The sequence below is a fragment of the Falco rusticolus genome, chromosome 5 (assembly GCF_015220075.1).
Source record: "Falco rusticolus isolate bFalRus1 chromosome 5, bFalRus1.pri, whole genome shotgun sequence".
In the NCBI taxonomy this organism is placed as follows: Eukaryota; Metazoa; Chordata; class Aves; order Falconiformes; family Falconidae; genus Falco; species Falco rusticolus.
The window spans coordinates 75,699,905-75,727,179 of record NC_051191.1 but is presented as its reverse complement, the minus strand read 5'-3'; the positions used below and the strand labels follow the sequence as shown (position 1 = coordinate 75,727,179).

At 40.5% G+C, this 27,275-nt stretch overlaps 1 protein-coding gene across 4 annotated transcripts in view; it reads right to left on the bottom strand.

Moving 5' to 3' along the window:
* Positions 1-538: 538 nt before the first annotated feature.
* The window catches only part of STK38L (serine/threonine kinase 38 like), a 50,682-nt gene continuing 23,945 nt past the window's right edge, over positions 539-27,275 (bottom strand). For 2 of the 4 annotated variants that reach the window (XM_037389027.1, XM_037389028.1), the window contains exons 2-14: positions 21,980-22,124; positions 20,164-20,215; positions 18,787-18,909; positions 18,124-18,207; positions 15,358-15,481; positions 14,634-14,788; positions 13,714-13,816; positions 12,857-12,918; positions 11,135-11,252; positions 10,601-10,724; positions 7,742-7,837; positions 5,998-6,089; positions 539-4,449 (exon numbers count right to left, since the gene is read on the bottom strand). In XM_037389027.1, the coding sequence (XP_037244924.1) occupies positions 4,322-4,449; positions 5,998-6,089; positions 7,742-7,837; positions 10,601-10,724; positions 11,135-11,252; positions 12,857-12,918; positions 13,714-13,816; positions 14,634-14,788; positions 15,358-15,481; positions 18,124-18,207; positions 18,787-18,909; positions 20,164-20,215; positions 21,980-22,113 (1,395 nt within the window). In that variant the 5' untranslated portion in view covers positions 22,114-22,124 and the 3' untranslated portion in view covers positions 539-4,321. Of the gene's footprint in view, positions 4,450-5,997; positions 6,090-7,257; positions 7,354-7,741; positions 7,838-10,600; positions 10,725-11,134; positions 11,253-12,856; positions 12,919-13,713; positions 13,817-14,633; positions 14,789-15,357; positions 15,482-18,123; positions 18,208-18,786; positions 18,910-20,163; positions 20,216-21,979; positions 22,125-27,275 lie in introns of those variants that run through there. The other 2 variants (XR_005104445.1, XM_037389029.1) reach the window with 2 other exon arrangements.

Genomic DNA, 27,275 nt, shown 5'->3' with positions numbered 1-27,275 from the left:
AAAATTGTATCATTCACTGAGCTCAGCAATTCCCAAGTGGAGGGAGGGCTGTTGTTCACTGGAGGGCTCCAGAGAAAGCCAGTCGCCAGCTGCTAGCTCCCCTTTGCTTTCAGCTGCTCAACTCTGTAATAATTTTTTTATGTGACTATTTCACAACTGCGTCTGCTGCCACTACTCTGAACTCAGCAAGGAACAGGGAAGAGTAGGACAAAATTGTTTCTATTCACTATATAGTGAATTGAAGGACACAACTGGCTGTGGAAGCTTTTCTTGAATAAATTATGGTCTGCAGGGAAGGCGGCAAGTCTCTTGTGAACAGCAATAACCATTTTAGAAGTAGCTTCACATGACGGCAGTTGGTACAAGTTAAGCAATTTTTGCGCTCTCCTTGGATTAGAGTAGCAACACCGGGGTTTTCACTGTCTGTGGAATTCAAGATGAGAATACACAAAATATTGTCTCAATTCCTTAGACGTCTCCCATACCAGAAGATAAAGAGATCCAGTACACTGGTGTGAAAAAAAATCAAACTGGCAACTTTAAAAAAAAATGCTACTTTTATTTTCAAATGCTGTAAAAAGCCTCATATAAATTTTTATAATGCTTCTATGTAACTTTCCCAACCACAACTAATGAAACAGTCTAGGAAAAATATAGCAGTTGCCATTTTGACTCCAAGAACGAGCTGCTGTAATATATCAACATTAAAAGGACAAAGTACAGTATGTTACAATGCTTGTAATTGCTCGTATTATTGAAAAAGTGAGAGCACTTCCTAAGCATTAGAGTATAACCGGGCTAAACTGCAGTATTCCCTACTTGCTGTTGCAGAGGAGGAAAATCACCTCTTTAGAAAGAGCCGACACAACACCCTTTGTACTGCTTATGCCCATTTATCTTGGTAGTGTGGAGAGCTTTCAGCAAGCCCCTTTGCACTTAGGTGAATTCACCCACGTCAGATGCTATTATTCCATACTGTATCCAACGGCTCAGGTGTTTAACAATTGACCTATAAAAATAACACTTATATAACTCTCCAGCAAGGCAAATTTAACAGTGCAAATGCAGTATCAACAATATTTGATTTCTGAATGCTGGCAATTTTAACTCCTTTTGCACATGGAACAACCTCTGCTGATGTCCTGTACCTAAGGCCACTCACTCATGCTGATTGGAGATGGAACAAAGTGCAAAAGCTCAGCTGCATTTCCCAATCCAAGCTTCCTCCCCAGTTTCAGGGTATTCAGGTCCAGAATTTGGATTCAGGCTTACCACTTCCATCGATGCACTCAAGTTTTACCTGCTGGAATAGGTTAACTTCCCAGCAAACCTCTGGTAACAATTTGCATACACAGTTCCACATTTTAACAAAAGTTAACAAAACATACTTCCAGAAAATAAATTTTCACATGGTTGCAATCATCAAGCCATTTCAGGATCTTTGGTACTCCAAGAATAAGAAAAATAAATGGCACAGTGACAAACATTGCCAAAGGAAAAACCACAAGCATCCAAAGGTATGAGGCAAAAATAACAAAACAAAAGATATGCTGCACTTCCATTTTTTGAAAGCCAGTGTAGATTAACCTTCTGTTCTCTTTAATTCATTACAGTGTCACAGTTTCACCTTTAAAAAAAATTCTATCATCCTAAAAGCAGTAGTTAATACTTTGTTTAACTTGACTTACTGATTAAAATAATGCTATGTTTAAAAAAAATTAAAAAATCAACTACTACCACAATACAGGAGTTTATGCTAAATAGGCTGCAGGCTGTTTCCCTATGGATATAACTCCTATGTGAGCACTGATATGATTAATCATCCGCAATTTTAAATGAGTATTATCTTTAGTGTTACAGATATAGGGTTGAGCTTTTTCCCCAAGTTTGTAAACCAGTGAGTATGTACAGACATAGTTGTTTAATAGATAGCTTTAAATTAAGTGTGTATTTATCTCCCCTCCCGCCAACCCCACAGGAAAAAAAATAATAATAAAATCAGCAGTATTACTGAGCATTTGCAGTTTCCATGAAACTTATCTTGTCTTGGCAAGTTCAAGCAAAGACTTCTTTTAATACTACACCAATAGGGTTACTGTAGTCTTTTGAAATGTGCTGTTCGCAGGAATTCCACTTCTGGTGTACACAGTGCCCCATGAGTGAGACTGGAAAGCAAAACTAATAAAAATTCTCTTTTCCATAGTGATGTCCTTTGAGGCCAAGTTTGCATCTCAGATGTTTTCTGCCCAGGCTCCTCTGTCTTGGTAGAATGGATTGAAGCCCTTAGAAAAGGAACTTCCTTTCCTGAGAAGCCTCCAAAACTGCCAGGGTACTGGCAGAACAAAGTATGAAAGTGTAAAGGTGGATTTAAGTGAGTGACTGCTTTGGGACAGTCTTTGGATGAACACAGGTTGAGCTTTGCTACGTTGACAAGGTAAAGAACAACACCAGAGAATTTCTGAGGGATCTTGCCTCAACAGCAGTAAAGGGGTGCTAATTAGTGTAAGGTCTGGGAAATAAAACTGGGAGATCAATAAGCTGTTCCCATGTAAAGTTCAGCATAGCCAACGTTCTGATATAACTGTATAAATTGGATGGGCCCTGAGGCACTGGCTACTCCTCTTTGGTGAGCTGAATACTCAATTTTTTTGTAGAAATGCAGAATAAGTAACAGATATCAGGTGCTTGGAGAAAGACAAAATATTGGAGGAAAGACATCACTGAAGTCCTTGAGGAAACTAATAGCTGTTGGATCAGGGAAGACTACATGCACATATGCAGCAGATGAACATCCCAGTGTGTTCTTCAAGCATAAAAATAATTCAAAACAGCTGATACCGTGGTGCCCAACAGCAATAAATATTTCTGTAATGGCTTCATAAACAGTCACTTCCATTTTGCTGCAAAAGCCAGTCTAACGGCATCTTCCCTACTACATGCCAAAACATTCTCTGCTTCACTCCAACGGGTGCTGCAGAGGCTTTAGAGCGCTTTTCACATGCATTCAGAGGAGGAAGACTGCAACAGTGACTCTGCTTGTTCAATTACTGGGCAATTGGTCATTGCTGTAAATCTATTTTGTAACCAGAAAATGATGTCAAAGATCTCTACTGTATTGTGATAGATTCAAAGTACTGCAGATAATATGCTAGATGCTAGTACAGGCAGAAATATACACAAATTTTCGTGACCAGATAACTGTAAACTGTTCGAGAAGTGCAATTCAATCCTGAACTGCTGCTGGGCTGAGAAGCCAAACCATACTCTGCGTACAGAGGGATTTGTGCTTCAGTTTCCTCGACCTAGGAGAAGGAGACCTGTCTGCTGTCAGTTTGTCACCATCCTGCAGACTGGGGAGAATAGCATTTAGATGCCCTGCACAATTCAGTCGTGGTTCCTGGAAACTGGGCTGCAGACTCAGCTGTTCCTTTGTAATCCCATGGTCCATGTTAGATGGAGATTCTAGAAGAAGACAGAGCCAAGAAGAAGACAGGAGAGTGGGTCTAGCTGGGCACTCTGTTTCTTCCAGCTTGGCAGAGGCTGCTTTGGGATATTCTGGAAAGAAAAGGCTAGAGCAGGACCGCTTCTGCCTGGAACTTCTTAGGGAGACAAAAAAGAAAAAGCAGCAACTATCATTTAAAGCAGAAATGCTACTGAAAAGATCACAGGGACTGTCTCACCACCACACACAGTGGAAAAAGGAAAAAAGAGAAGGGATGATGAGCTGATAAAGCCCTCCAGTGGGGAGAAGTGAGGGTAGGCAGGGTACAAGTAGACCCCACAGGACACTGCTGTTGAAAATAATTCAGTGTTGACACACTCATGGGATATCTGCCGACCACAACTGGAATACCCTTGAGCAACTGCTCAGAGAATTTTGCAAATGTGGGCAATGTATTTTTTATACTGCGTATCTAAAACCCACCAGGTAAGCAGTATAATAACAATGCTGCATAAAATGATATGTTTTACTCCTGGGTGGATTAGATGGTTTACAGTACAAACAAAGCCACAGTACAGAGAGGCATCATTAACTGTTATACACACATAGGCAGTGCAGTTAAAGGGATGTACGTTCCTTTTATTCCAGTACCTTCGTATAATAAAGTTAACAAAAATATTCAAATATTTAAAAAAAAAAAAGCGAGCTGGCACTGCCAACTAATTCCTGTAGTAGTCTTAGAAATCCTAATCCTGTAGAATTTCCTTGTGAAATTGATGCGCACCAGAGTCAATGTATTGATAACTAACGCCAAGCGGGTCTGGTGATGCAGCTACCTGAGGTTTGTATTTTTATTTCTTTTGTGGGTTTGTGTTTGTTTCACAACTTCCCGGCTTTCATGTATGAGGGGATTGAGCCACGCTGTGTGAGCCCTTCAAATCTCTTGTAGGTATAATTGAGGAAAACCCAGTCTTTGGATTTGTAGTCAGGTTCTGTTGTGTTTGGCACTAGAATTCAGAAAAAAAAAAGGAAAAAACAAAACAATTAAAACCAGAGCTGCTTCTCACAGGACTTTTAACACTGCATTGACATACACAGCCCTGAACTCTTACTTCCCTAGTCAGCAAAAATTCCTTGAAGAAATCCTGTTTCTAATCAGGTCAGTCACCTTTTGTCAATGGTCTGAGAAGAATTATAATTTCAGCTTGTACCTCTGAAGTGGAAAAAGGGGGTTTTTGTTTGTTTGGGTTTTGGGGTGTGGATTTTTTTTTTTTTTTTTTTTTTTTTTTTACACACCATAACAGGCTCCCATACCTTGACAGGAACTTCTAACACACCCACAGGGGATATACCATTACAAAAATCATAAAGTTTGGGATGTTCCATGCACAACAAACGCATGTACACATACTATGTTATCCTCACCACAAACAGAAGAAAAACATATATCCAAGTTTTCCTGTGAGAACTACACATATCATGCACACATTACTCTTCTAGGACTTCCTCTTCACTTCTGGCTTCAGCAAGGCTCGTACAGCCTCCTTTTATATTATGAACAGCCCACATGACCGGTGTGCTGCACATGGACACTCACTGCAGTGGGCTTCTATATTTAGCTCTCTGGTTGCTGCTTTTAGAGTTCTAAGCAATATTTTCAACTCAAGATGCCAAACACACAGACAGAAAAGTTTGTACTTAGGTATCTAGATGTACAATAATATTTTCATTGGGTCTGAAATGCCAAAACCAATACAAATGTACTTGGCATTATCCAAATATAGAGTTATACAGCTTAACTTAGGCACTGGAAATTGATTGCTTTTGCATTAAAAGGACAAATTTCTTTGCCATTAAACAAAAGCCATTTCAGAAAACAAACCACCCAGCTTTTTGATAATTCTTACGGTAGTTCGTGCATCTACACTTATCTGTCATCAATTAATCATTTTTAAATATCTGCCTATCTTTAAGCCATTAATAATTAAATGAAACAGTGGAAGCTGGGAGAATCCGGCATGTCAGAGAATCAAGGCTTTTATGTATAAAAAATTCCTACTACTTGCCAATAAAAATGAACAACTAAAAAAACCTTAAATGACTTGCAGAGCCACTGAGGTTCACAAATCATTATGTTAAATAATCATCTGTCTGAAAATTTTTGCCCACAAATATGTGAACATTTATGTTTGGCATGAAACTCAAAAGTCACTAAAGATCAAAAGCAAACCAGTGCCTAACGTTTTACTACAATTGGGGTAGACAGAGTGTGTGATAGAAAACTATATATGCTGACTACATAGGCAAACCATTTTTACCAATAGATTTAATTGTTAAAATCAGTGGGCTTCTTTTCCCTCTAAAATTCTAAGGAAGCAGAAGTTATGAGAGATCATAGGTTTACATTTCTATTTGAAAAAGTCTCTAGAGCAAGTCTGTATATTACCTTGATTAGGGTATCAGAAAAACTAATATAAACAACAACAACAAAAGCATCTGTGGAGTATTCTAGCATGTCACAGACAGAAATTTAGAATTTATAATGGCAGTCTCACCTGGCTGTAAAATATCAGATTCGGGAAATTCATCAAAGTTAGAAGTATCATCAATACTTTTGATTTCTATAGGGATTGCAGCTGGTCTTTCCCTGTGAATAGAAATAAATGCCAGCCTAGTGAATACTAGGAAAACATCCATTTAAGTTCCAGTTTTGTTTAACTTAGTTTTTCAAAGTTACAACATCCCTTTAATTTAAAGCACAAAGTTTCCACTGAGTCCATCAGAGATGTATCTGACTCGCCTGTTTGCTGACGCCACGAGGAGATTTTTTGGTTCCCTATCTAGCATTAGTATCTTCTTGGCAAACTTGAGGAAAACATAATTTTCTCATTAACTGAAACAGCATTCCACACTTAGCTGCCATACAGCTATCACTACAATCTTGGCTGTCACCAAGAACTGCTGTGGTTACCTTCCTTTCATAAACCCAGCCTACCCAGCTGAGCAGGATTCTACTCGCATTTGGAGCCATCAGATGTGTTGCTTTACAATTCCAGCACTCAACAGCCTGGACCTCATCCAAATACCTTTTGACTATAGCTCCTATTTCTGACACTCAGTCACCAGCATCTCTTGTCCAAAATAGGCTGGCTCTGACATGCTACTGCTTTATCAGCTCAACAATTAGGCAGCCCTTTAAGAAGTTTTAAGGTGGCTTTCAAAGTTTCTTATGTGATCTGTCCCATGAAAGCATTCAAACTGGAACATGGCACTGTGGGAAAGTCATTAATTAGCACCTGTAAACTTAATACTGTTGTAATTATTACAATTAAATGTACTTATGGGCGGAACAGGGAAACCATTTTGCCAGGTTGCCAGATGCAGCATGAATAGATATGTTACTGCTCTTGCTGCTTATTACTGTCTCCCACACTGATAAGTTAAATGAGGCTTTCTGCACCAGAGGAAATGAGAAGTACAAGAGCTGGACAATCACACGCCCACAGTATGGATGTTCATGTAGAAAACTGCAGTATTGCTGAAGAAGCAGATCACCTCAGACCTTAAAGACAGCTGAACAGTAGCCATCATTTCAACTGAAAGTATCTGTAGGGCCATCAAAGTCTGCTCTAAAGGTGTTACCATTTTGGATACATGCAGATGTTTCTCAGCATCTGCAGGCACAAGTTCAGGTTGGAACTGGTACAGCTGCCTTGGCCAGGCCCTCTACCCAGGCCTGACCCAGCAGAATTTGGCCACAGAGGCTACGACTCTGAGGTGAGTCAGTGCCTCTGCCCAGCACTCTGTAGACATACCGGTTCACTCAGGTGTAGTATCTGCACCGTGCAGTAAAGACATGCCCTGTGTTTTCCTCCTACTTGCTGCCTCTCCTCTTCATTCATCTATTTCCCCTGCATTTTTGGAATAGAGTTTGCTTTTCTTGTGCTCCTATTATAAAAAAAGTCAATTATAGCAATAGCTGCAGAGCCCACTGCTACTGGAAGAGGAGCTCTCCGATGATATCAAAGCATACATCAGGAATAACACAGCCATCCTACCACCATTTCTTTCCATCCTGGGCACTCTGGGGCAATCTGAGGCATCTCAAGGCAGTTAAACTCTGATCACATCTATGAATGTCAGCAAGGCCTGAAAACCTTTGCTGTCACGCACCTACTGCCAGTAGCTGCCTTTCAAAATAAAAAATGAATGGAAATAATTATCCTTGACTCCATAGTACATGAAATTCTTGCTTTTATTCTCTCTATAAAATGTGTATATCTATATACACACACATACCTGATATGTCCCCAGTCCACACCTTCAAAAAATGGATGACTTTTTATCTCCTCTACTCCATTACTACCAATTCTATTTTCTGAGTCAATACAAAACCTGAAAAAGTGAAAAAGGTAAGGGGAACGTTACAATAAATGTAGACAGAAGCAACAGCAAATAAAACTGTCACGGTATCCTACATCAGGAATTTGAGGAAGTTCTTTCAAATTGTTCCATTACTCTGGGTAACGTAAGAGCAGCCCATTGCATGTAGAAGAAAAGGGAAATGGAACCAGAATATTGCTGGAGTCCCAGAACAAAAAGCTATGATGACAATAACTTGTAACTTCTTACAGGTTTGTGAAAAGCTGCTGCAAGTTCTAGCCCTGCAAGATTAGCCTGGAATTGAGGCTTAAGTCCCTACCACTGAAAACTCCTCTGCATGTTCTCAACTAACAGACACACCCAGTGAAACAGGACCACTCTCTGATGTCACATTTTGGAGCTACAATGAGCCAGACACATTCAAAACATAGCACATCCCTATTCTGCCAGCCACTCCCTCTCCCCACTCCTTAGAGGCCCAGGTGCTGGTGGTACCGAGACCCAAGGCCTATTTCTGATATGGCCCAGCTGCATAACCTCAGCTCATACTCCAGAAGAAATTGCCAATTTATGAGAAGCAGCTGTGGGAAAGCCCGTAGAGTCAAGTAAGAAGAAAAAGGTGAAACTGGAGACAGATGGAATTGTTCAGATGGAGACAGTTACCTGCTCCAGTAGGCAGGAGGAAAAACACCAACCAGGGAAAGTATAAAATCCGAATGAAGAAAAATAGGGAGGTGGAAGCTCTCTGACAGCAACTTGGGGACATCAGGGATTTGTTCCAGCGAGCAGCAGAGGCTGACCCTTCTTCTCTGGAATGATGCCTGCCAGGGCCAATGCCTAGCTGGCTGCAAAAGACTCTGAAGTATCTCACCAAGGAGACGATGAGCATACCCCAATGCTTAGCCTAGAAGTTCATTAAATCCTAGCCATCCTTTCTATGTGTTAGCAGAGACGTAACTGCTTTGTATTTTTCGCTGTCCTTGCAATCTCTTTGAGGATGGCAAAAGATGTCAACGGTGACACGAAGAGGGAGTTTACAGAAACAGGAAACAATGCCCATGCCAAAAAACCCGCTTGGTCTTGACAAGTGTGGAGTCACCCAATGACCTCCTGGCAATGGGGAGTACCTGGTAGCATGGGGATGTGGGCCTCCTGTTGCTCTAAAAGTCAGCTGACCTTTGTTAAATGAAATCCTGTTTGCCTAGATGAGCAAAGCCTCTGGTTGTTGATTCAGTTATCCTGAACTCATAATCTCTCCACACAATCACGTCATCCAGATTTGAAGGCACTCTCCACATCAATGCATTGCAATACAAAAAAAGGTCCCCTTCTTGATAGTTCAGTGAAATTTTCAGCAGGTAATTTAGTAACATAGCAAGTTAGGCTATAAACTGTCTCCAATTAGACTGTAATGTTCTTTTACTTGTAGCTGAGTGTGACTTGGGGAAAAAAACCAACCTGATTATATTTCTGTTGCAGCCCAGCCAGTTGGTTGATGCCAAGTACTAATAATAGACCTCAAACCTTGTAACAACAGTTAGACAGACTAGGTCTCAGGATTTCTCAAGGCTATGTCTGAACTTGAGCTCATTTTAGTTAAAGAAACTTTAGCATTGTCTGCAACTTCCTTTAACTGAAATATATTTTAACTCGTCCAAGCTGCAACAGACAAAGGACCCAATGGCCAGGTGTTTGTTGCCTAACCTGCTGTTTTGACCTCATTTTAGTAAACTGTAACTAAACATGTTTTACCCTAATGTAAATCCTTCCATATAGGGAGAAAATCGAATAAATTCACATTGTCATTGTCTAACTAAATTCATGAGCAAGAAATGTTAACAAATAAACTGCCTGGAATATCTAAAAATGCCCCAAACTCAGCCAAGACTGAGGAGGAAGAAATCCTCAGCAGCAACACTTCCCAAGACTTTCCAGCTACTCTTTCCAACAAAGAACGCAGGATACTGACAACACACAGGAGAGGTTAAGCATAATGCTAGTGAAATAGATACTGAAAACACAATAAAACTGTTATACACTAACTTATTAATGAGGATTAGCAATAATCAAATAATTTGAACTGTTAGTATCACTGGATTAAGAATAACAGTTTGTTCTATTTCTTACGTTTGTTGTATGCTACTGGAGCACTGCTTGAAATAATAATAAAGTTTACTACTTGGCTCTGACTACAAAGTACATTCCCCTTTTTGCCTTTAATGAATTTGTGTAAGCTTGTAATTTTTTTTTTTGGGGGGGGGGGGGTGTCAAAGCTGAAAACCACATCCTCCCCCAAACCTCCCAGGTCAAGAGAGCATTTCTGCCTGATCTTGATCCCTAAACCCCTCACAAAAACTTCAGTGCAAACTGAATGGACTAAAACCTACCATTTTGGAAAAAGTGAGTAAATCCAAAACATCCAAAGATTTCTGTTCAGTGCATTAAATGCTGGCGAGCAGTTATTTTCTAGTTCCCTCTGAGAAGAGGCAAATTGTGTGTTAATAATTTTTTCCTTCTTTTTTTCCCAGTCTGCTCTGTTTCTCCTAACACTGTGGTACAAATCAAGATCATTACAGCTTATTCCTTCACGTTAAACAAATGGCAAAGGGAAAAAGACTTTTTTTTTTTCTTAAAAAAAAAATCCATGAAGGGTTGTGGCACAGAAGAAAACAACCTTCCCTCCAATCTAAAACTTCTTTCATGTGGAACAAAATTAACCTAATGGAAGATAAGACTGTCTGGGTGAGTGGCCAGAAGTGAGCTTTTGTTACTGACCTTAGAATTAAATCCTTTGCTTTCTCTGAAATGGGCACCTCTGGAGGAAATACCAATGTTTCTTTCCAGTTCATAACTTTCCTATAAGTTTCTTGTGGTGTTTCTGAGCAGAAAGGTGGATACCCTGCACAAACAAACAGAAAAATCAACAAGCTTTTCCCAGAAAAGGAATGTGACCTGGGCCTCTGCTTTTGCCAGCATGGCACCCAAATCTAACAAGGAGTACTAGCCAAAAGTTTTCTTTTGTAATGTAACATTAAATGGTATTCCGTTACTTCCAGGTAATAAGACTGACCCTCAAAAACATTTAATAGTGAACAATTATTCACTGAAACAACTAACTGAGGCATCATCTCTTGCTGTCTTCTTGGAAAGGTGGAACATTTCAAAGCTTTCTGGAAGCTGAATTTACAGCTTACTTCAGGTGGAACTGAATGAAATTCTGGTACCTCCACTAGGCAGGGAATCAGACTCAGTGAACTAATGGACCCTGTTACCTTTGAAGTGATTCTTAAGTCAGGGTCTTTAACATACCTATTAGCATTTCATACATAATCACTCCCAAAGACCACCAGTCACACAGTTTGTTGTACCCGGTCTGCATAAATACTTCTGGTGCAATATAGTCTGGGGTTCCAACAGTAGAATATGCCTGGAAAAAAAGAATAAACTCTTTAAAAATAGTATGATTTTACACTTTGGAAAACCTTTTCCTGGGGATTCACATATAGGGTACCTTGTTATTTAAGAACGCTTAATTTGAAAATTCACAATATCTAAAATCCCAAGAACATTATTATTCTACATGGGTAAGCACAGAGAACCTTGAAAGTAAATGGAAATCACCCTCCCTAAATGTAATGAAATCATAGATTATTCCCACTGCAATATCAGAAGGTCATCTTAGCTAAAGTTTCAGGTAGCCGCATTACTAAGATATGCAAGATCTGCTGGTTTAGTTTTGGTTTAGGTTTGTTTTGTTGTTGGTTTGGTTTTTTAAAAAGGGATAACCAGTGGTGATCCCTTGATTTGTGCTCTTAATTAATTTGAGCTCTTACTGGACCCAAGCTCCATGCTTTTAACTTTTACAACATGCAGCCCAGATGGTTGTGGCTAATAACTAAATCTTGAGCTATTTCTCTTTACTGATGGAAAATTTGCAGGGCCGGAGGGGATGACCGAAAACCAACAAAAACACTCACAAAAGTCCACCAAGACCAGTTTGGCTAGGAAAAAAAAATAAAATATTTCACCTGTGTTTGTCTGATCAGAAACAAAACACTTCACTTGATTGAACGAGGCCAAGACATTTAGTTTTAAGCCAATAGAAAACCAAGAATATGGCTCCTTCTCATTTTGGCCTCTTATTCTCTGTTGGACTGTTTATTGATTCACCTAGCTTCACCACACAGTTCTGCTACGTCAGTCTTTATGGACCTGGAGATGTAGACTTTTCAGGGATTTGACTCCAAGCAGAAGTAGTAAGGGTGTGAAATACAGCACCTATGAGGCACCATGACTGCAATGTAATCTCATTATATCTCACAAGGAAAGAAAAAAACCCACCCAAAAGCTTTTTGGGAATACTGCAGCATATCACTTCTTAAACAGGGCGTGTAAAACAAAAAGTTCAAAATTTGAAAACTGAGGGGTTTGCAACTGCTGTTTGGTAAAGATCAAGAGCAGGGCTGAAATTCTGAAAACTCATGAATGACCAGATACTTCGCCTTGAGTTAATGCCAGAGCTCCCTTTATTACTTGATTATTCTTCATTGCAAACCCAAGCTGCAGCACTCCAGTCCCAACACCCTCCACTGCCTTTCCATCATATTCCTGTTCACCAAAAGGGCACAGAAGTTTTGCCCACAGTTCTCTGAAAAAGAACTACACAGCTATGCATCTTCTTGTGCCACTGAACCGCAGGAGTTAAACCCAGGAGTTCACACAGGGTGCCAATACCAGATCAGTCTAGAGACAAACACAAGAAGGCACAGAGAAGAGCAGGGTCTTGATAGTCACAGCTCTGGAAACAGACCAGACAAAGCAACCCTGGTCTCTGAGCTATTCCACAACTGGAGTCACTAGACCACCTGCTTTTGAGTTATGTGCAGTTTGGGGAGCTTGAAGAGAGCGACATCTGTAAAGAATGATGGTCTTCCAGTTTTTTTAAAACAGCAGCATTAATGCCATGCTTATATTTAACTTTTCTTGCAAATAGTTTAAAAGCAAAAAAAAATTATAGTTTTATTAACTTACCAGCTGTCGCCTGTTCTTCTTCCACGTTTCTGCTTTTCTCTTTGAGTTCATATTCTGAAATGCTAATTTACAAAATAGTTATTAGATAATAAATACATTTTTAAGAATTAAAGGAAAAGGTTGACAGCATTCTGTTTTCAAAGAATAACTATTTTATATCCTTAGAATGCTTTAGTCTAGAAACAATTACAACTGGAGAGGGGAAAAAAACCAGTAATGAGTAACTACTGTCCAATTTGCAGCTGAAACTCATGTAAGTAGGACACATAATCTGCAATTTTAAATTAAAACTTGATATAAGTTTTACAGATCGATTTGAGATCAGCAGCACTTGTTGTTGCAGCCGGCAACATATATTCAGATACGGGTGATGTTTTTTCAAGCAACAAATGAAGAATCCAAGAAGAACTGCAGAGAAGTTTTACATTTGTGGAGTAAGACAAACGTGGTGTGTCACTAAGGCATGTTGATCAACAACTTTACTTTTACAAAAAGGTTCATGAGATTGCCCCTGACTTCAGTTGGCACATGAAACCCATGTTCCTTCTGAAAGAGCATTTCTTTAACTTCACTAACATTGTTATGAAAAGTACATTAAAGTACATTAAAACATAGATACATTACATTATGTGGATTTTTATATGTGTATGAATGTGCAAAAATACATTAACATTGCAGAAATCATAATTTCTTTCCTGTGAAAAGCTTCCATGTCCCAGGGAACATGCATTTCCAGTTTTCCAATTACATGCAATCAGCCTGACCAATCTTGCTTATCCCAGCAGAACTAAATTACGATGTGGCATAGCTGCAGTTCAGAACTGTAGAATTGTTTAACTAGGACACCTTATACTTACAGAAGTCACTTGGTGGGTTGTGTGTAAGGTTCCTGTAGAACTCAGTTCTGTGAGCTTTCTTTAAACCTGTGCATAGCCCAAAATCGGAGAGTTTTACATGACCCTAAAAAAAAATAAAAATCAGAAGATGAAAATGTAATTTAGAAAGGTAGTGCTTGAAAAGGGAAGTTTTAATACTGCACGTGCCTCCTCAGGCCATGATGGACTTGCACAGGACTACCTAATCCAGGGCAAGTAGGCAAATAATGTCTGAACCGTGTACTGCGGGAGCGTGTTTTCTCTCAAACAGGTTATTGCCCCTGGGAATGGTCTACAATTCTGCAAAAGCTGAGGGCAGCTAGTTTGCCTGGTTTTGTTTTGAACTGGATACCACTGAGACTGAGTAAGCCTCCAGGATAACATTCCTTTGTTTTGATGGTAACCTCACTTTAACCAGGTTTCCAGCCATCAATACCAGATAGTCCACAGACTTGTGTACAATACTTACTGAGTGTGAGACTCACTGTAGTCAGTCTAACAGACAGAGTGTTTCTGCTGGTGACTGGACAGTAACACAAATGAGATAACTGTAGGAACTGAACTGATTATTTAGCATTGCTCGAATGTTTTGTGCTTTCATTTGTCTTGAAGTAACTGAGTGTATCAGTTTTTAATATGCATGAATATGAGCATTTGGATACCCTAAGTGGGTCAGGCTTGACTTAAAAGGGTTAAAAGCTTTTCCAACAAAAAACAAGGGCAGTTTTGCTTTAAGTATATTGGTACAAGGAAAAGATAGTTAACACCACTTTCTGTCTTTACTCCAGCTAGTTTAAATCACTGGTGTGGCACTACTGGTTCCCACCAATTAGCACCACTCTAATGGCATCATCTGCAGACAGATATTTAAAGCATAGGCAATTTACATGCACATGACATGCCTTAGCATCCAGCAGAAGGTTATCTGGTTTAATATCTCTGTGGATGAATCCCAGTTGGTGAATAGCATCTATGGCCAACACAGTTTCAGAAATGTAAAACTGTGTCTCCTCTTCTGATAAGGTATCTTTCTTCATTAGTAAGGTCATCATGTCACCTAATCAAAGAGAAGAAAACACAGCTTAGAAATCAGAACATTTTAATCACAAGACTAATTCTACATGAAACCCCAGTAGAATCCAAATTTAACCTTGTAACTGGCCTTATAGCTACTAATTATAGAACTATTACTGTAAGGACCTACAAACCCAACATACTTTTTCAGTAAACTGGATGTAAAACTGTTGAAAATTCTAAATAGGAATTTTAATTGGACAGCCCAAGAAGATAATAGTGAATTGTAACACATAATACATGAATTGCACAAATAAACTGTTTAAACAAGAGGTTTTATTTTGATTTTACTGTTAATAGCTTCAGCAGTATAAAGCAGAACATTGGATTACAGTAATTATTTAATCCAAGTCTATTTTAACACCCCTTCATAACCTTTCTCTTCCCCTAAAAATCAGGAATGGTTACATTACTGTGACATCTTTTCAACAGCATTAAATTGTTTATTATCACAAATCACACAGCATCCTTGTTTCTAAGATTTTATGAAGCTGACAACAAAAACTAAGGAAGAGGTACTTTTATCACCTGACACCACAGCATACAGCTTACCTCCAGGTAAGAACTCCATGATCAGGTAAAGGTTTCTTTTATCCTGAAAGCTGTAAAACATTTTCACTACCCAGGCTCCATCTGCTTCAACCAAAATATCTCTTTCTGCTCGGATATGGGCCACCTAGATTTTTTTTAGAATTACCGTTATTAAAGGACAATTTAAGTATTTCAGCAACAAACACCACATTATATTCCTAGTCCTACGATCTATTTTAACGATCTTTACTAACAAGGCTATTTTTCATGCTCTTTTCATATTCATATTTTTCATAATTTTTAACTAGATCCTACAAAGTCCTCAGAAAATACCCACCAGAAATCAACTTAATGTTGAAAATAACCATTCACACAACTCTGCTGAAGCAATCTCTAGAAACACAAAGCACAGACTGCTAAGCAGGGTTTGGTTTTTTTGTTGGAAAGAACTCATAAAGCTGGTGGAAAAGTGCAATTCCCTTCTTTACTACACCCTAACATGAAATAGGAACATCCAAAAAAATTATAAAGCTGACCATCACAGAGCTTTATATGGTAGTGTCCCTACTGCAAGCTGAGACAAAAATTTAACATGCCATTCAGTGTGCAAATACTGACAAAAACATTGGAAAAGGCCAGAGCTGGTCTTAAAGAATGCAAGAACCAAGAGGTAAAATGGTAGATGCATTATGATTACTGTCAGAAGTTACTAGATTTCTCATATAAGTATACAAAGAAACAGAAAGCTAATAACCACTTCTATATAGATAGTTTAAACTGAGTTAAAACTCACAGTTTAAACTTGGCAAGATAAGCCTGGGGAATCTTCTCTAGCAAAAGTGACACTGTCTAAACTAATTTCTTCCTGCAAAACCCAATTCCTTCATTGCTGTGAAGAAGAAATGCCTGACTTACAGGGAACTGCTGTCTGGTTCCCAAAGCCACATTGTGCACGCCACCGATGGTGCGTGAACCCCTTCCAGATGGTACACGTATGTATGCACATACAGGGCATACCTTACTTGAACTGCACGGTAAGTGCCTTGGCCAAGTGGGAAAAGGACTGGGATGCATTTCAGGCCTTAGAGATGATGGCAGGTAGCAATGAGCTCAGCGGCCAGTATTAAAGCAGTGCAAAAATGGTAAGGGTCTTGGGTTATTTAAGGGTGGGGGGTGCAGGGAGAAGATGGAGCCATTCCTCCAAATGATGTGCATGAAGCTGACCCAGAACTAATACAGCCATGGCTGCTGCTGATGTTGGTCCTGGGCAAGTGAGTTTGGGAATGTCTGACCTTGCCCAGGATACTGCAGTCCCAGCTGAGGCTTTGAAAAATATACAGAGAGCTGCTACCCCATGAATTCACTGGAAAATAAGAATAATAGAGATTGGAGGAGGGGTGTATGTTTCACTAGAACGTACCCTCATCCTGAAGAAAAATGAAAGACATATGCATGGAAAAAATATTTCTTGACAGCTCTAAGAGTTTCATTATTCATACACTAGAAGGCAACTTCTGGAGAGAAAATATGTACACTATTCCAGCTTTGAGGGCTATTACCAATTAACAGCAGTCTTCTGCATCTCTTCACCAATTCTACTGGCCAGGAACATCTTCACATGTGTATGTTCTTTTCACAGGGCCATGGGTTCTCTCTCTGCAGTAGGCACTCCAGCTTTGATTTATCTAGCTCTGTCTATTGTTATTTCTTTCTACCCTCTGCTCCTCAATGTAGCTATAAAACACAATGTTAAAACCTTGCTTAAAGAACAGCCAGGTTATCTCCCAGTGCTATCAGGCTTGAAAAAAAAAAAAAAAATCTCAATTTTCTTGTATTTGTGCCCTGTGTTGCTTTCCATTGAACAAACCAGGCAATGAAAATTACAGCAGATAAACACTCTCCAAGGAAGATTACTGTCCCGAACTAAATGGAGAGTGTGAGCTAAGCCTCCTTGCCACATCAGGTTCTGAAATGGGGGCAAGGCTTCAGAGGGCCACACACATCCTGGCTGCTGTGCAGCACATGCTGCTCCTCTGGTTCCCTATATTCAGGGCATGGGCTTGAGAAGACAAAAAGTCTGTGCCAGGGGGAAAAAAAAAAAAAAAAGTATGAGTACCAATGCAAAGAAATGTAATATAAGATCAAATGATGGGTAAGGTTTGCACTGGTAAGAAGTCTTCTTTCATCTGCCCTTTCCCTTGAGACATTCATACTTGATTTCTTTGCTTTGTGGTGCTACAGTACTTGCTGTGTCTTACGGGGAATTTGCAGTGAATTACTAACTAAAAAGTGAAAGCAAACCCCAAACCAAACTAATAAAAACAAAGTAAAGCAGAACAAGACAAGAGCTGATTAAAAAGCAAAATAAAGGAAAACAAAGCCAATGAACAATGTGACATCTGTCAGTATCTAACCACCAAAAGAAAACATCAAATAATCTCAGTTTTCACTATGGCACAGTATCACTTTGCAAGAAGCATCTCCTTGAAATGCAGTTTTACAGATTAAGTACCATAAGGTCTGCATTGATAAAGGAAGGGAGAAAAAAAAATACTTGTCACTATTCCAAATAAAACATTTTTCAAAATGCTATTACATGACCTTCTTTCCTAACTTCTGCTTATTCTTTTGTACTACGGTAGCAACTCCATAAATGCTTTGGGCTGCTATATCATCATTAGGGCTTTCGAAGTGGAAAAAATGGCCAAACAGTATCTGCCACAAAGAACTGTGGGAATTTTCTAGACAGTATAAACTTGAAATCTAGGGGACTTATCCAACACAAACCTGCTCTTTCTCCAGCATATCTGCTTTTCTTAGTATCTTCATTGCATAAATGTGACCAGTATCCTTCTTCTGAACAAGGCGTACCTATAATGAGAAATATAACCCAAACAATTCTCTACCTCAGAAACTAGACCCCAGCATGGAATCTACTGGAAGGCTCTACTGGGCATGGAACAGTTCCTTTGTTAAACGTTCAAAAACACATGGAAAACAGAAATGTTTCTACACAATGTACAACACTAGTACTAGTGATGAAGTTTGAAGTAGTTATTTTTTTAGAAAAGTTAGCAGCCACTAACTAAATTCCAGGTAGCCGTGAGATTGTGTACACTAAAATTCAGGAGCAGATACAACTGTGATGTGACACCAGGCAGGCAGGACATTTACAGAGAGGAGCTCTGCAACTGCAAATCCATCATTTCAGAGGGCCAAATGGACAACAACAGTTTGGGAAGCTGTGGGAAACTAAGGGCCTTCCCAGAGGCCTTGAGAAATCAAGGCACATAATTCATTACTGGACTTACCATACTTGCACAATTACTCAAATAGCTATTCTTCTGCAATAATATTCCCCAACTGGAACTTTTTATTCCATACTTAAAATGTTTCATTTTAATATTAAATCCAATTTTAATATCCTATTCAAGCAAGAATGTCACAAACCTCCCCAAATGCTCCTCTTCCTATAACTTTCAAAGATTCAAAGTCATCCAAGCCAAGTCTAGTCCTCTTCAGTCGCAGAAACTCTGTTTCTTTGCGAGCATGTTGTGACCTGCGCAATTTTTTCTAAGGAGACACATACGCATACATTTCTGCGTTATTGGACAGTAGGAAATCAAGATATACAATCTACCTTCCTGTGAAGCATTCTCTCTCCCATTAGGATTACAGAGAAAATGTAGAAGAAGTCTTTCTGAATATCTCAAAGTATGATCCATGAGCACAGTCTTTTATATAGAGGCCTCAGGCCCAGTTTCACTTGGGCAGGGGATGTTGGTGTTGGGTTTTTTTTATTACTTAAATAAATAGTTATTAAAAAAATGAAAAGGAAAAAAAAATCATACTGGTTCCAACAAAGTACGTCAGTCCTAAGGACAAAGTCACTAGCTGAGGCAGTTTTTGGGTAGGGTGAAGGATCAATAAAAATTGAAAATTGCATCCCACTGAAAAGCGTGATGACAAGGAGACTCACAGGCAGCAGCAGAGACCCACCTTAAACCAAATGGATTTTGCTATAAATAGTGTATGGCAGGCAAACACTCTTATTTGGAAGAAAAATCTGTCCAAATCCTGTCATGTCTTTTGTTCTATAAAAATGTCAACGGGATTCACCCTGAGAGAAGGCACGTGCCGACCTATGCTCCCAAAGATGCTGAGAAGATCTCAGACACTGCTAACGAGTGCCATCGCTCAGGCACCTGCCAGGTTTTGTAGTAGCATGACAGCGTCATTTAAAACCACAAGATGGCATTAGGCACCCACACTCACTTCTCCCTCTTCTCAGAAGTTACCAAGCGCTGCTCCTACTTCCCTGCCTATCCTGAAGGCAGTACAGGCAGCCATGGTGTGACAGACCTCAGACAGGCAATTTACTGAGCAAAGTTCTGAGAGATGCCAACCGGACAGAGATCCCTTTTCATCTGTATCCGAATGGAGAAAAGGTGTGCCCAATTTGTTGTTTAAATCAAGAAAAAATGGTTCAGCATTTTGCTTTCTACCCACATCTAAAAGCATTTCACATTTTTTTCCTGCCAAACATAATGGCAAACTACTTTAATCTTTGAAAAGCATGTCATATACCTGCTGCAGCCATATGTGTCATAAGGACTAAGGGTGGCTTGAAAAGCCTTAGCTATTACAAGTATCATTCAAGCATACTCACAGCTTCCCTAATAAGTTATTTACATTGGCAATGTTCATTTACAAAGTAAAACTTAATGTCATGCTAGCTAATGTTTCTGTAAGCTCCTCAAATGCCAATTTGAAGTAGTGGAACAAAAGCAAAACAACCCCTTCAAAGGTTACTTAAGCAGTATTTACCTCCTCATCTGCGAGGCCTTCCTCTTCCATAGCCACTTCTAGCTTCTTCTGCCTGTGAAGGGGAGAAACAGGAGATTGCTTTTATTTATTAATCATATATTCCATATACCAAAGAATATGCCTTAAATGGAAATCTGAAGACGTAACTGCACACTCCACCCATTCACTCATTTGTGACCAAAGCTGTTGAAAATGCATACGCAAATGTAAGACCATACTTATGTATTTGCAGAATTAGGCATTAAATGTCCAAAGGTATAACCACTCTCGTGGCTTATATTTCTTCATCTAATCTTGTTGAAGTAAGGCTGTTTTTATCAATTAGGATTACAAATCAGAATAAACATGTTTTTTTCCACCATTTCTATCCCAGCTCTACCTTCAGCCAGCTCCAGCTTTCACCGCCAGCCCCAGCCTTGTTGACCTCTCTCTCCCTGGTCACACTCCTGGTCCTGCTCCCCTTGCTCTCATGCCAACTAACTCTACCCACCCTAGACCCATCATCATTTCCTCCCAGTGTCCTACCTAGGCCAGGGCTCACTGTCCCAGGACTCCTCCAGCTGGTGCCGTGCCAGGCTGGGAGGGTCTGAGCAGGGACTGAAGCCTGGAAGTACCCCACAGATGGCGGGGGCTCAGCATGTGGCAATGTGTCTACTGGGCCCTTCTTTTTCCACCCATGGGATGCTTCTTTATGACCATCAGGGTGCAGCTTTTAGAAAGCCAGCTACCCACTAGCAGTGGGCCAGGAGTTTGAAGGCTGGGTGCCAAGCTGTGGGTGTCTTTCTGCACTTTGGGAAGTACAGCAGGATCCCCTAAATTAAAGCAGACAGTCTATTCTCCTAACTAGAAGCAACTCAATTACACGGGATAATGACTAAATATGACGAAGAGAGAAACCTCGCTGCTTGGCTGAAAACTCCTCAATTAAAAACATATTACCAGGGGAATGACAATTTCACATGCTGATGACAATCTGAAACACAACATTCATTATAATCAAATGCTTGGTGCGTTGACAATTCAAGTAGCACTTCACCACTTTGCAAGCAGAATTGGGCACTGATGAGTGAAGTTGAAGTGGAGATGACCAATGCATACTCCTATGCAAGGACTACTACTCAAAACCACCCAAGAAGAATTTAAGGGTGGGTATTACATTATCCCCAAAATTCTTCCTGTCCACCCAGGAGCCTCTCAAACCACCCATCACCAACCCTATGCTCTTTGCTGCCCCTTATTTCCACTCCAGGCCACCCCCAGCTTTCTGCCTCCTTTTCTTACCCCATATCCTGTCAAACACCTCTCCATTGAGTTCCCTACCTCCTATACACCCCCTTCTGCAGGGTTTGAGTCTTGGCATGAGCTCCATTCTGCAGAGCACAAATAGACACCACAAGCCAGTGCCTTACACAACACCAAGTTACCACCCATCAGCAGCTCTGCTGCATCTACCTCTGTAGTTTATTCCCTCAGGCACACGTGGAGGAACCTGAGGTCACCAACCCCACACATGCTGTACAGTAAGACCCTGCACAGAGTGGTTTCTGCAAAGTAGAAATAACCTGATGAGGAGGTAAATTGTACAAGAACATCAGAAGTGGAGGTCCTCAGTTTCTCAGTGACTGCTTGGTGCAGTAGCAGGGGATGTTCCCAGGCCTCACAGCAGAGCCAGCAGCTGAAAGGTAGCCTGCGCCCTTTGGGGATTAGCTCCTTACAACCAGAATGCTCTGTGCATGTGGATCAAAGTGCCCTTAAACACACACTGCCAAAAGCCAACAAAGAGCTCAAGAGGGGTGAGAGGAGGCAGAGCCAGTACCTGGTTTCTCTCTCTTCGTGCTGTATGATTAGGTTGCTGTAGAAGTTCTCCAGTGTAAGTTTGGCAACCGTCACTCTCTCCCGGGTGTGGTTACTCATGGGAAAGGATGTTGTAGTCCCTGCAGTCATCGCCATGGTAACATGTACTGAAACAGCATGTCAAATGGTTACTCACTTGAAAAAAAATATCTATTTAAAAAAAAATACTCCTCTTTCCCACTCCCCATCTCAAATTCTTAGACACTACAGAATTCACAGGAAAGGTACTGTGGATACATGATATAAGAAACTCCATTAAAAAAACCTGTACTATAAAATTATCCCAAGATAGCAGGAGGACTTACTACCCACTCTCTAAAAAAAATAACGACATGTTGGCAAAACAAAGGGTGAATAATAGCAAAGAATGATGCAGGCTACAGGCAGCTCACTCAGCACGCTCGTCCACGAATGAGGAAAACATACCTCTGGCGGACCTGAGCCCAGCCCGGGGGAGGGAAGAGGCAGCAAAACATGGAAAGGAAAAGGGGGAAGTAAGAGAAGGACCAGACAGCTCCCACAGCTGGACACGTCACAACTCTACGACAATTTCGGACTGCAGAAATCTTAGATGGTACCAAAAGGACAGGTTAAAATGAAAAACTAAACGGGCAAAAACCCTAATCCCATTCAGAGGAGAAGCCATTTCACTCACGGCTGGAAGATAGCCATCAAGTATTTTCAGATTTTAAAGCTGCTCAACAAAATTACATGTGGACAGCTGTGGGGTATTTCTAGAAATTATCACATGAAAATGAAAAATGGAATTGCTATATCTTAATTGGAAAACTGCTGTTTCTGGGTTTTTGTTTAGTTGGGTTTTTTTAAAGCAGCAACCAACCACCAAAAATAGAAAACCCTTCCCCACCACAAGACCATTAGGCAACCAGTCTTTCTGTTTGTTTCCTTTGCAACCATCTCTGTGCCATGCCACTGATGAATGAAATGAGCATTTTCTGGAGTGGCTGTTCATTACAGAGCTCCCTGTGTCTGGATTCTAAAATTTGCAAGGGGAGTAGTCTTACACTGCTGTAAATAACGTTACCCTTGTAGGTGAAGTACTTAGAGGTCAGGGCACGTGGTCACTGAGCAGTTGAAAACTTGGAAGAGGAAAGGAAGGTTACTCTCTTTGATAGCTTTCATCTTCAACCCAAAGAACTTAGATGTACTAGAACACCACTTTTGATGCTGGGAAAAGCCATCTTAGGACAGTCCTGAGTCCCTTGCAGCTGGTCTAGGGAAGACAGGGGAGATAAAAACCCAACCCAACTGAACCCACCAACCAACCAAAAAATAAAAATAATAATAATAAAAAAAAAAAAATCACAGTTTGCGCAAGGACTCATGCCCTACCTGGAGGCGCTTTAGTAGAGCCTCACAGAGGGGAGCCATGAACAGCAGCATCTCAGCCCCATGCTCATTTGTTCAGGTTGTTTAGGGGTTGTTTTTGGAAAATGACACAGAAGTACATGCAGTCCCTTTGATTATTTACGTAACCTTCTATATCACCAGGGGATTTTGAGGAAGACAAATCCCAAATTATGATCTTCCAGCAGATCCTAATACTTCTTAAGGTGAACCGATTAAAAGTTTCATACAGAAGGAAATCTGCACGTCCACATCAGGACAGGAAGATTGCTTAACCCTGCTCTGGATTTTTTGTTTCAGATTTGTCTGCTGCCCTCCGGGAGGATGGTATTTTATCTTGTGGATTTGTAATTGGATTTGTTGCAACAATAAGATATTTGTTGCCAGAAACACAGCTGCTGTGTCACAAATAAAGGCTTTTTATAACATTATGTAGGTATTATTTTAGCTGTGTATTTTGCAATGCACAAGACGCCAGAATTCTGAGAACAAAAATGTATCTTTCTCTACATATACAAAGAGGTTTTAATTACAATACAGCTGCTTTAAGATGATGTCAATATTTCTATTTTTTAATGAGTCTTTTATCCTCTTCAGTTTTCTACTATAGGAATATGAGAGCTGTCAATCTTAACAGTCTTTACTAAAAATTAAGGGGTTCTATTCTTCACACAAAGACATACCCCACACTGGACACTGCTCCAAAAGTTGGCAGAACTTAGCACTGCTCTCCCTATCAAGTCTGTTGTACAATACCGCACTCTTTCTCTCCCTTGATAGGTGGGAAAAGATAAATTAACAGGCATCTGAGAGCAAAACCAACAGCATGTTGACACACGCAAATCAAACAGAGCAACTACTGACCACACACTGGTATCTGTGATTAAGTTATTTCAAGAAATGACCTAATAGAGTAAAAACCTGCCTTCTGATCATTCTGAAGTGCCAGGATAACGTAGCATTAACCCAGGCTTGAAATGGATTAACCTTTACTTAAGGTATAATGAGTACACTCTAGCACTAGCAAACAACAGGGTATTCGTCTTTTCCACGTCTTGTATTCCTGGTAGGGGAAAGTAAGACTGCAATTTTATTTCCTGTTAATTTGTTTTTCCATGCTTCTATACTCACAAACTCACAGACGTTACCAAATAGCAAATCTAAAGTCACCTGATTTTATTAAGCCTGTAAAAAGGAGATAACTATTCTGGCAGCACAGCACACTATAAATAGCAGGGCTGACCCTCACGATGGTTCTACAGTAGGAGAATGCAGACAAGAACCCAATCTGTAAATTAGTAAGCTCAGAGAAAGCTGTTTACCAGAGAAGAAACTTGTACCGACTTTACCATCACACCATGACATAAGCTCACCAAAGCAGGAGGGCTACATCACTAGAAGCAATTGCTTCCAGCATCCCATTTATCCTACACACACCCCACCAGCCCTGCCTCCAGACCATGCTGCACCACAGCACATTATTTCCTTGAGAGAGAATTTACCTTACATTTGCTCAGACTGCAACCAGTGTCCCCAGCAAGCTCTGTCACCATGGGGAAAATAAACAACTTTGTAAAACCAAGTGGTGCCCTAAGCTCTCCAGGTTCCCCAATGTAAGTGGAAAAGAGCACAGACCCATGTCAACTCACAGCCGAGAAAATCTCTTCATCCTTTTTCCTCCTGCCTCTCTGCTTCCACTAGAAAACCCTCAAACAAAGCACAAATCCACATCTCAAACAAAATATTCAGTTGGGAGTAACCAAGTAAAGTCCTTGAGCATGACCTTTATAAACAAATGATACCGGAGGGGATGCGGGTGGAAAGGAAGAAGCTTCAAAATGGGGGCTTTTATTGACAGCACAGGCTATTTCTACTGACCTCACCACATTAACGGGCATGTTTTGAAAAGGTGCCACCCATAGTTTCTTGGAAATGCCCTCAAAAACCTACTAATTCACCCAAATTCATTCCATTTGCATAATGGAACCATTCTATTCCTGCTGCATCACCAGCCCTGCACTAGGCTCCCTGGACCACAGAGAAGGTCATGTTAAACCAGCCAGAGGCATTTGGCCAAAACTCCTCTGGCTGCTGAGGACCAAAGATCTTTCTTTCTGAAGGGCCTGTTAATTCGGAAAAAATGATATACCACTGGCTGTGAATGAGAGAGACATCAAACCCATCTAATCGACAGAAGACACTGAGCAGCGCACAGCCTGCAGGACATCACCTCAGAGCTGCCAGAAGCAGAGATGCCATATGTGCTGCTTGGCCCAGAAATCACGCCTGTGCCTCCTGGATGGATGGCTGAACTCACAGCATGAGCCTTTCTCCTGATGCCTGCTCAGCTCAGCAGCAAGCACCTACTCCATGGGGATGAGGAGCTACAGATGTGCAAATCTTGCCCGCAGAGGCAAGTGGGACAGCAGTGTAGCAGGGAGGAGTTGAAGGACGTTCCTGAAGGATGAGAGCAAGGTACAACAGCAGAAAGGGGACAGCAGGCCCAGTGCTAATAAACTGGAATTTTCAAATGTTTCCTCTAAGCAAGTCTCTCCAAACTCAGCACACGCTATTTCAGTTGGAAGGGACCTCTCCTTTCTGCTAGAAAAATGCTGCCTGGTCAAAGCATACGTTTGATCTTTTTATTCCCAGATCTTTCCTGACTGGGAAGCGGAGAAAGGCCAAGAAGTTTACTACAACTTTAATCCTACCTACCTACCACAACAGCTCTAGTCAAACCCTTGATTGATTTTCCTGACAGGAGCTTCCAGCTTCTGCTACACAACTGGTAACTCAACACTCATGTCCTCTCTGGGGCACTTCTTGGCAGCTCCCACAGCCCATCATTAATGTTTTTATATTAGACTATCAGATTAAGACTCCAGTTAATGAGAACAAAAATCATTGAGGCAGGCATCCAATCCCACCTGCTACAACTCAGAGGAGGAGAGATGGAAGAAATCAAGGCACCTGGAGAACCGTTCTCCCCCGAAAGAAACACTTGGCACTTTGTGGGATCACTTTCTAATCAGGAAGGGATGAGAACACAAAATTGAAGCCTCTTGCACATTGTCTCCAGCTTTCACAGCTCCAGCTCAGGGCATCCAGGATGTGTGAAGGTGAGGGAGAGCACAGAGCTGTTGTTTGGCAGGAAGGAAGGATGGAGGTTTGACACCCTCAGGAATTTTAGAGCCTGTTTCTACATCTCCAGGTAGCTCTCGCCTTTAAAGACACAAGCATAATAAGGGATGAAAGAGGATCCTGCAACAGATGTGCAACAAGACCTCAAGAAACTGGCTTTATTACCCCATGGCATACTTTCCAGCCTGTAAAATGAAGGAACAGGACATGGATGTGGAGTAGAAAGCACAATCATAACACTTCACATGATCAAACATTTGAACTGTAGTGATGATGAAGATTCAAACACTTGGATAGGAAAAAAAACACCACCACAAAATCAAAACAAAACCAAAAAACCCAACAAAACACACTAAAAAACAAACTCCCAATGCGGGTAAGTTCATAATTTCAGATCCTTCTAACATATTCTTCCAACTGTTCACATTTACTTTTTCAATGATTTCTCATTTCAGTGAGAATTAAAGTATGTGACAGTATGCCACACGCAGTGAAAACTGAAACCAACCTTTCCAGCTATCTTCCTTATTAAAGAGTTTCACATTTCTCAGGATACTACAGTAATCTATTTGATCAATTCTTGCTTTCTCTTACACAGATTGCCAGCAAAAGAGCAAGTCTGTGCCAGTTAAACAGTGGTATCACGACTGGGCTTCTGTAAGAACGGGTTTGAAGGTGTCAGTCTCTTTATGCACAAATCTTCTGCACAACTGTGTTGTATCATACAGCTTGTTCTTACTATTAAATAA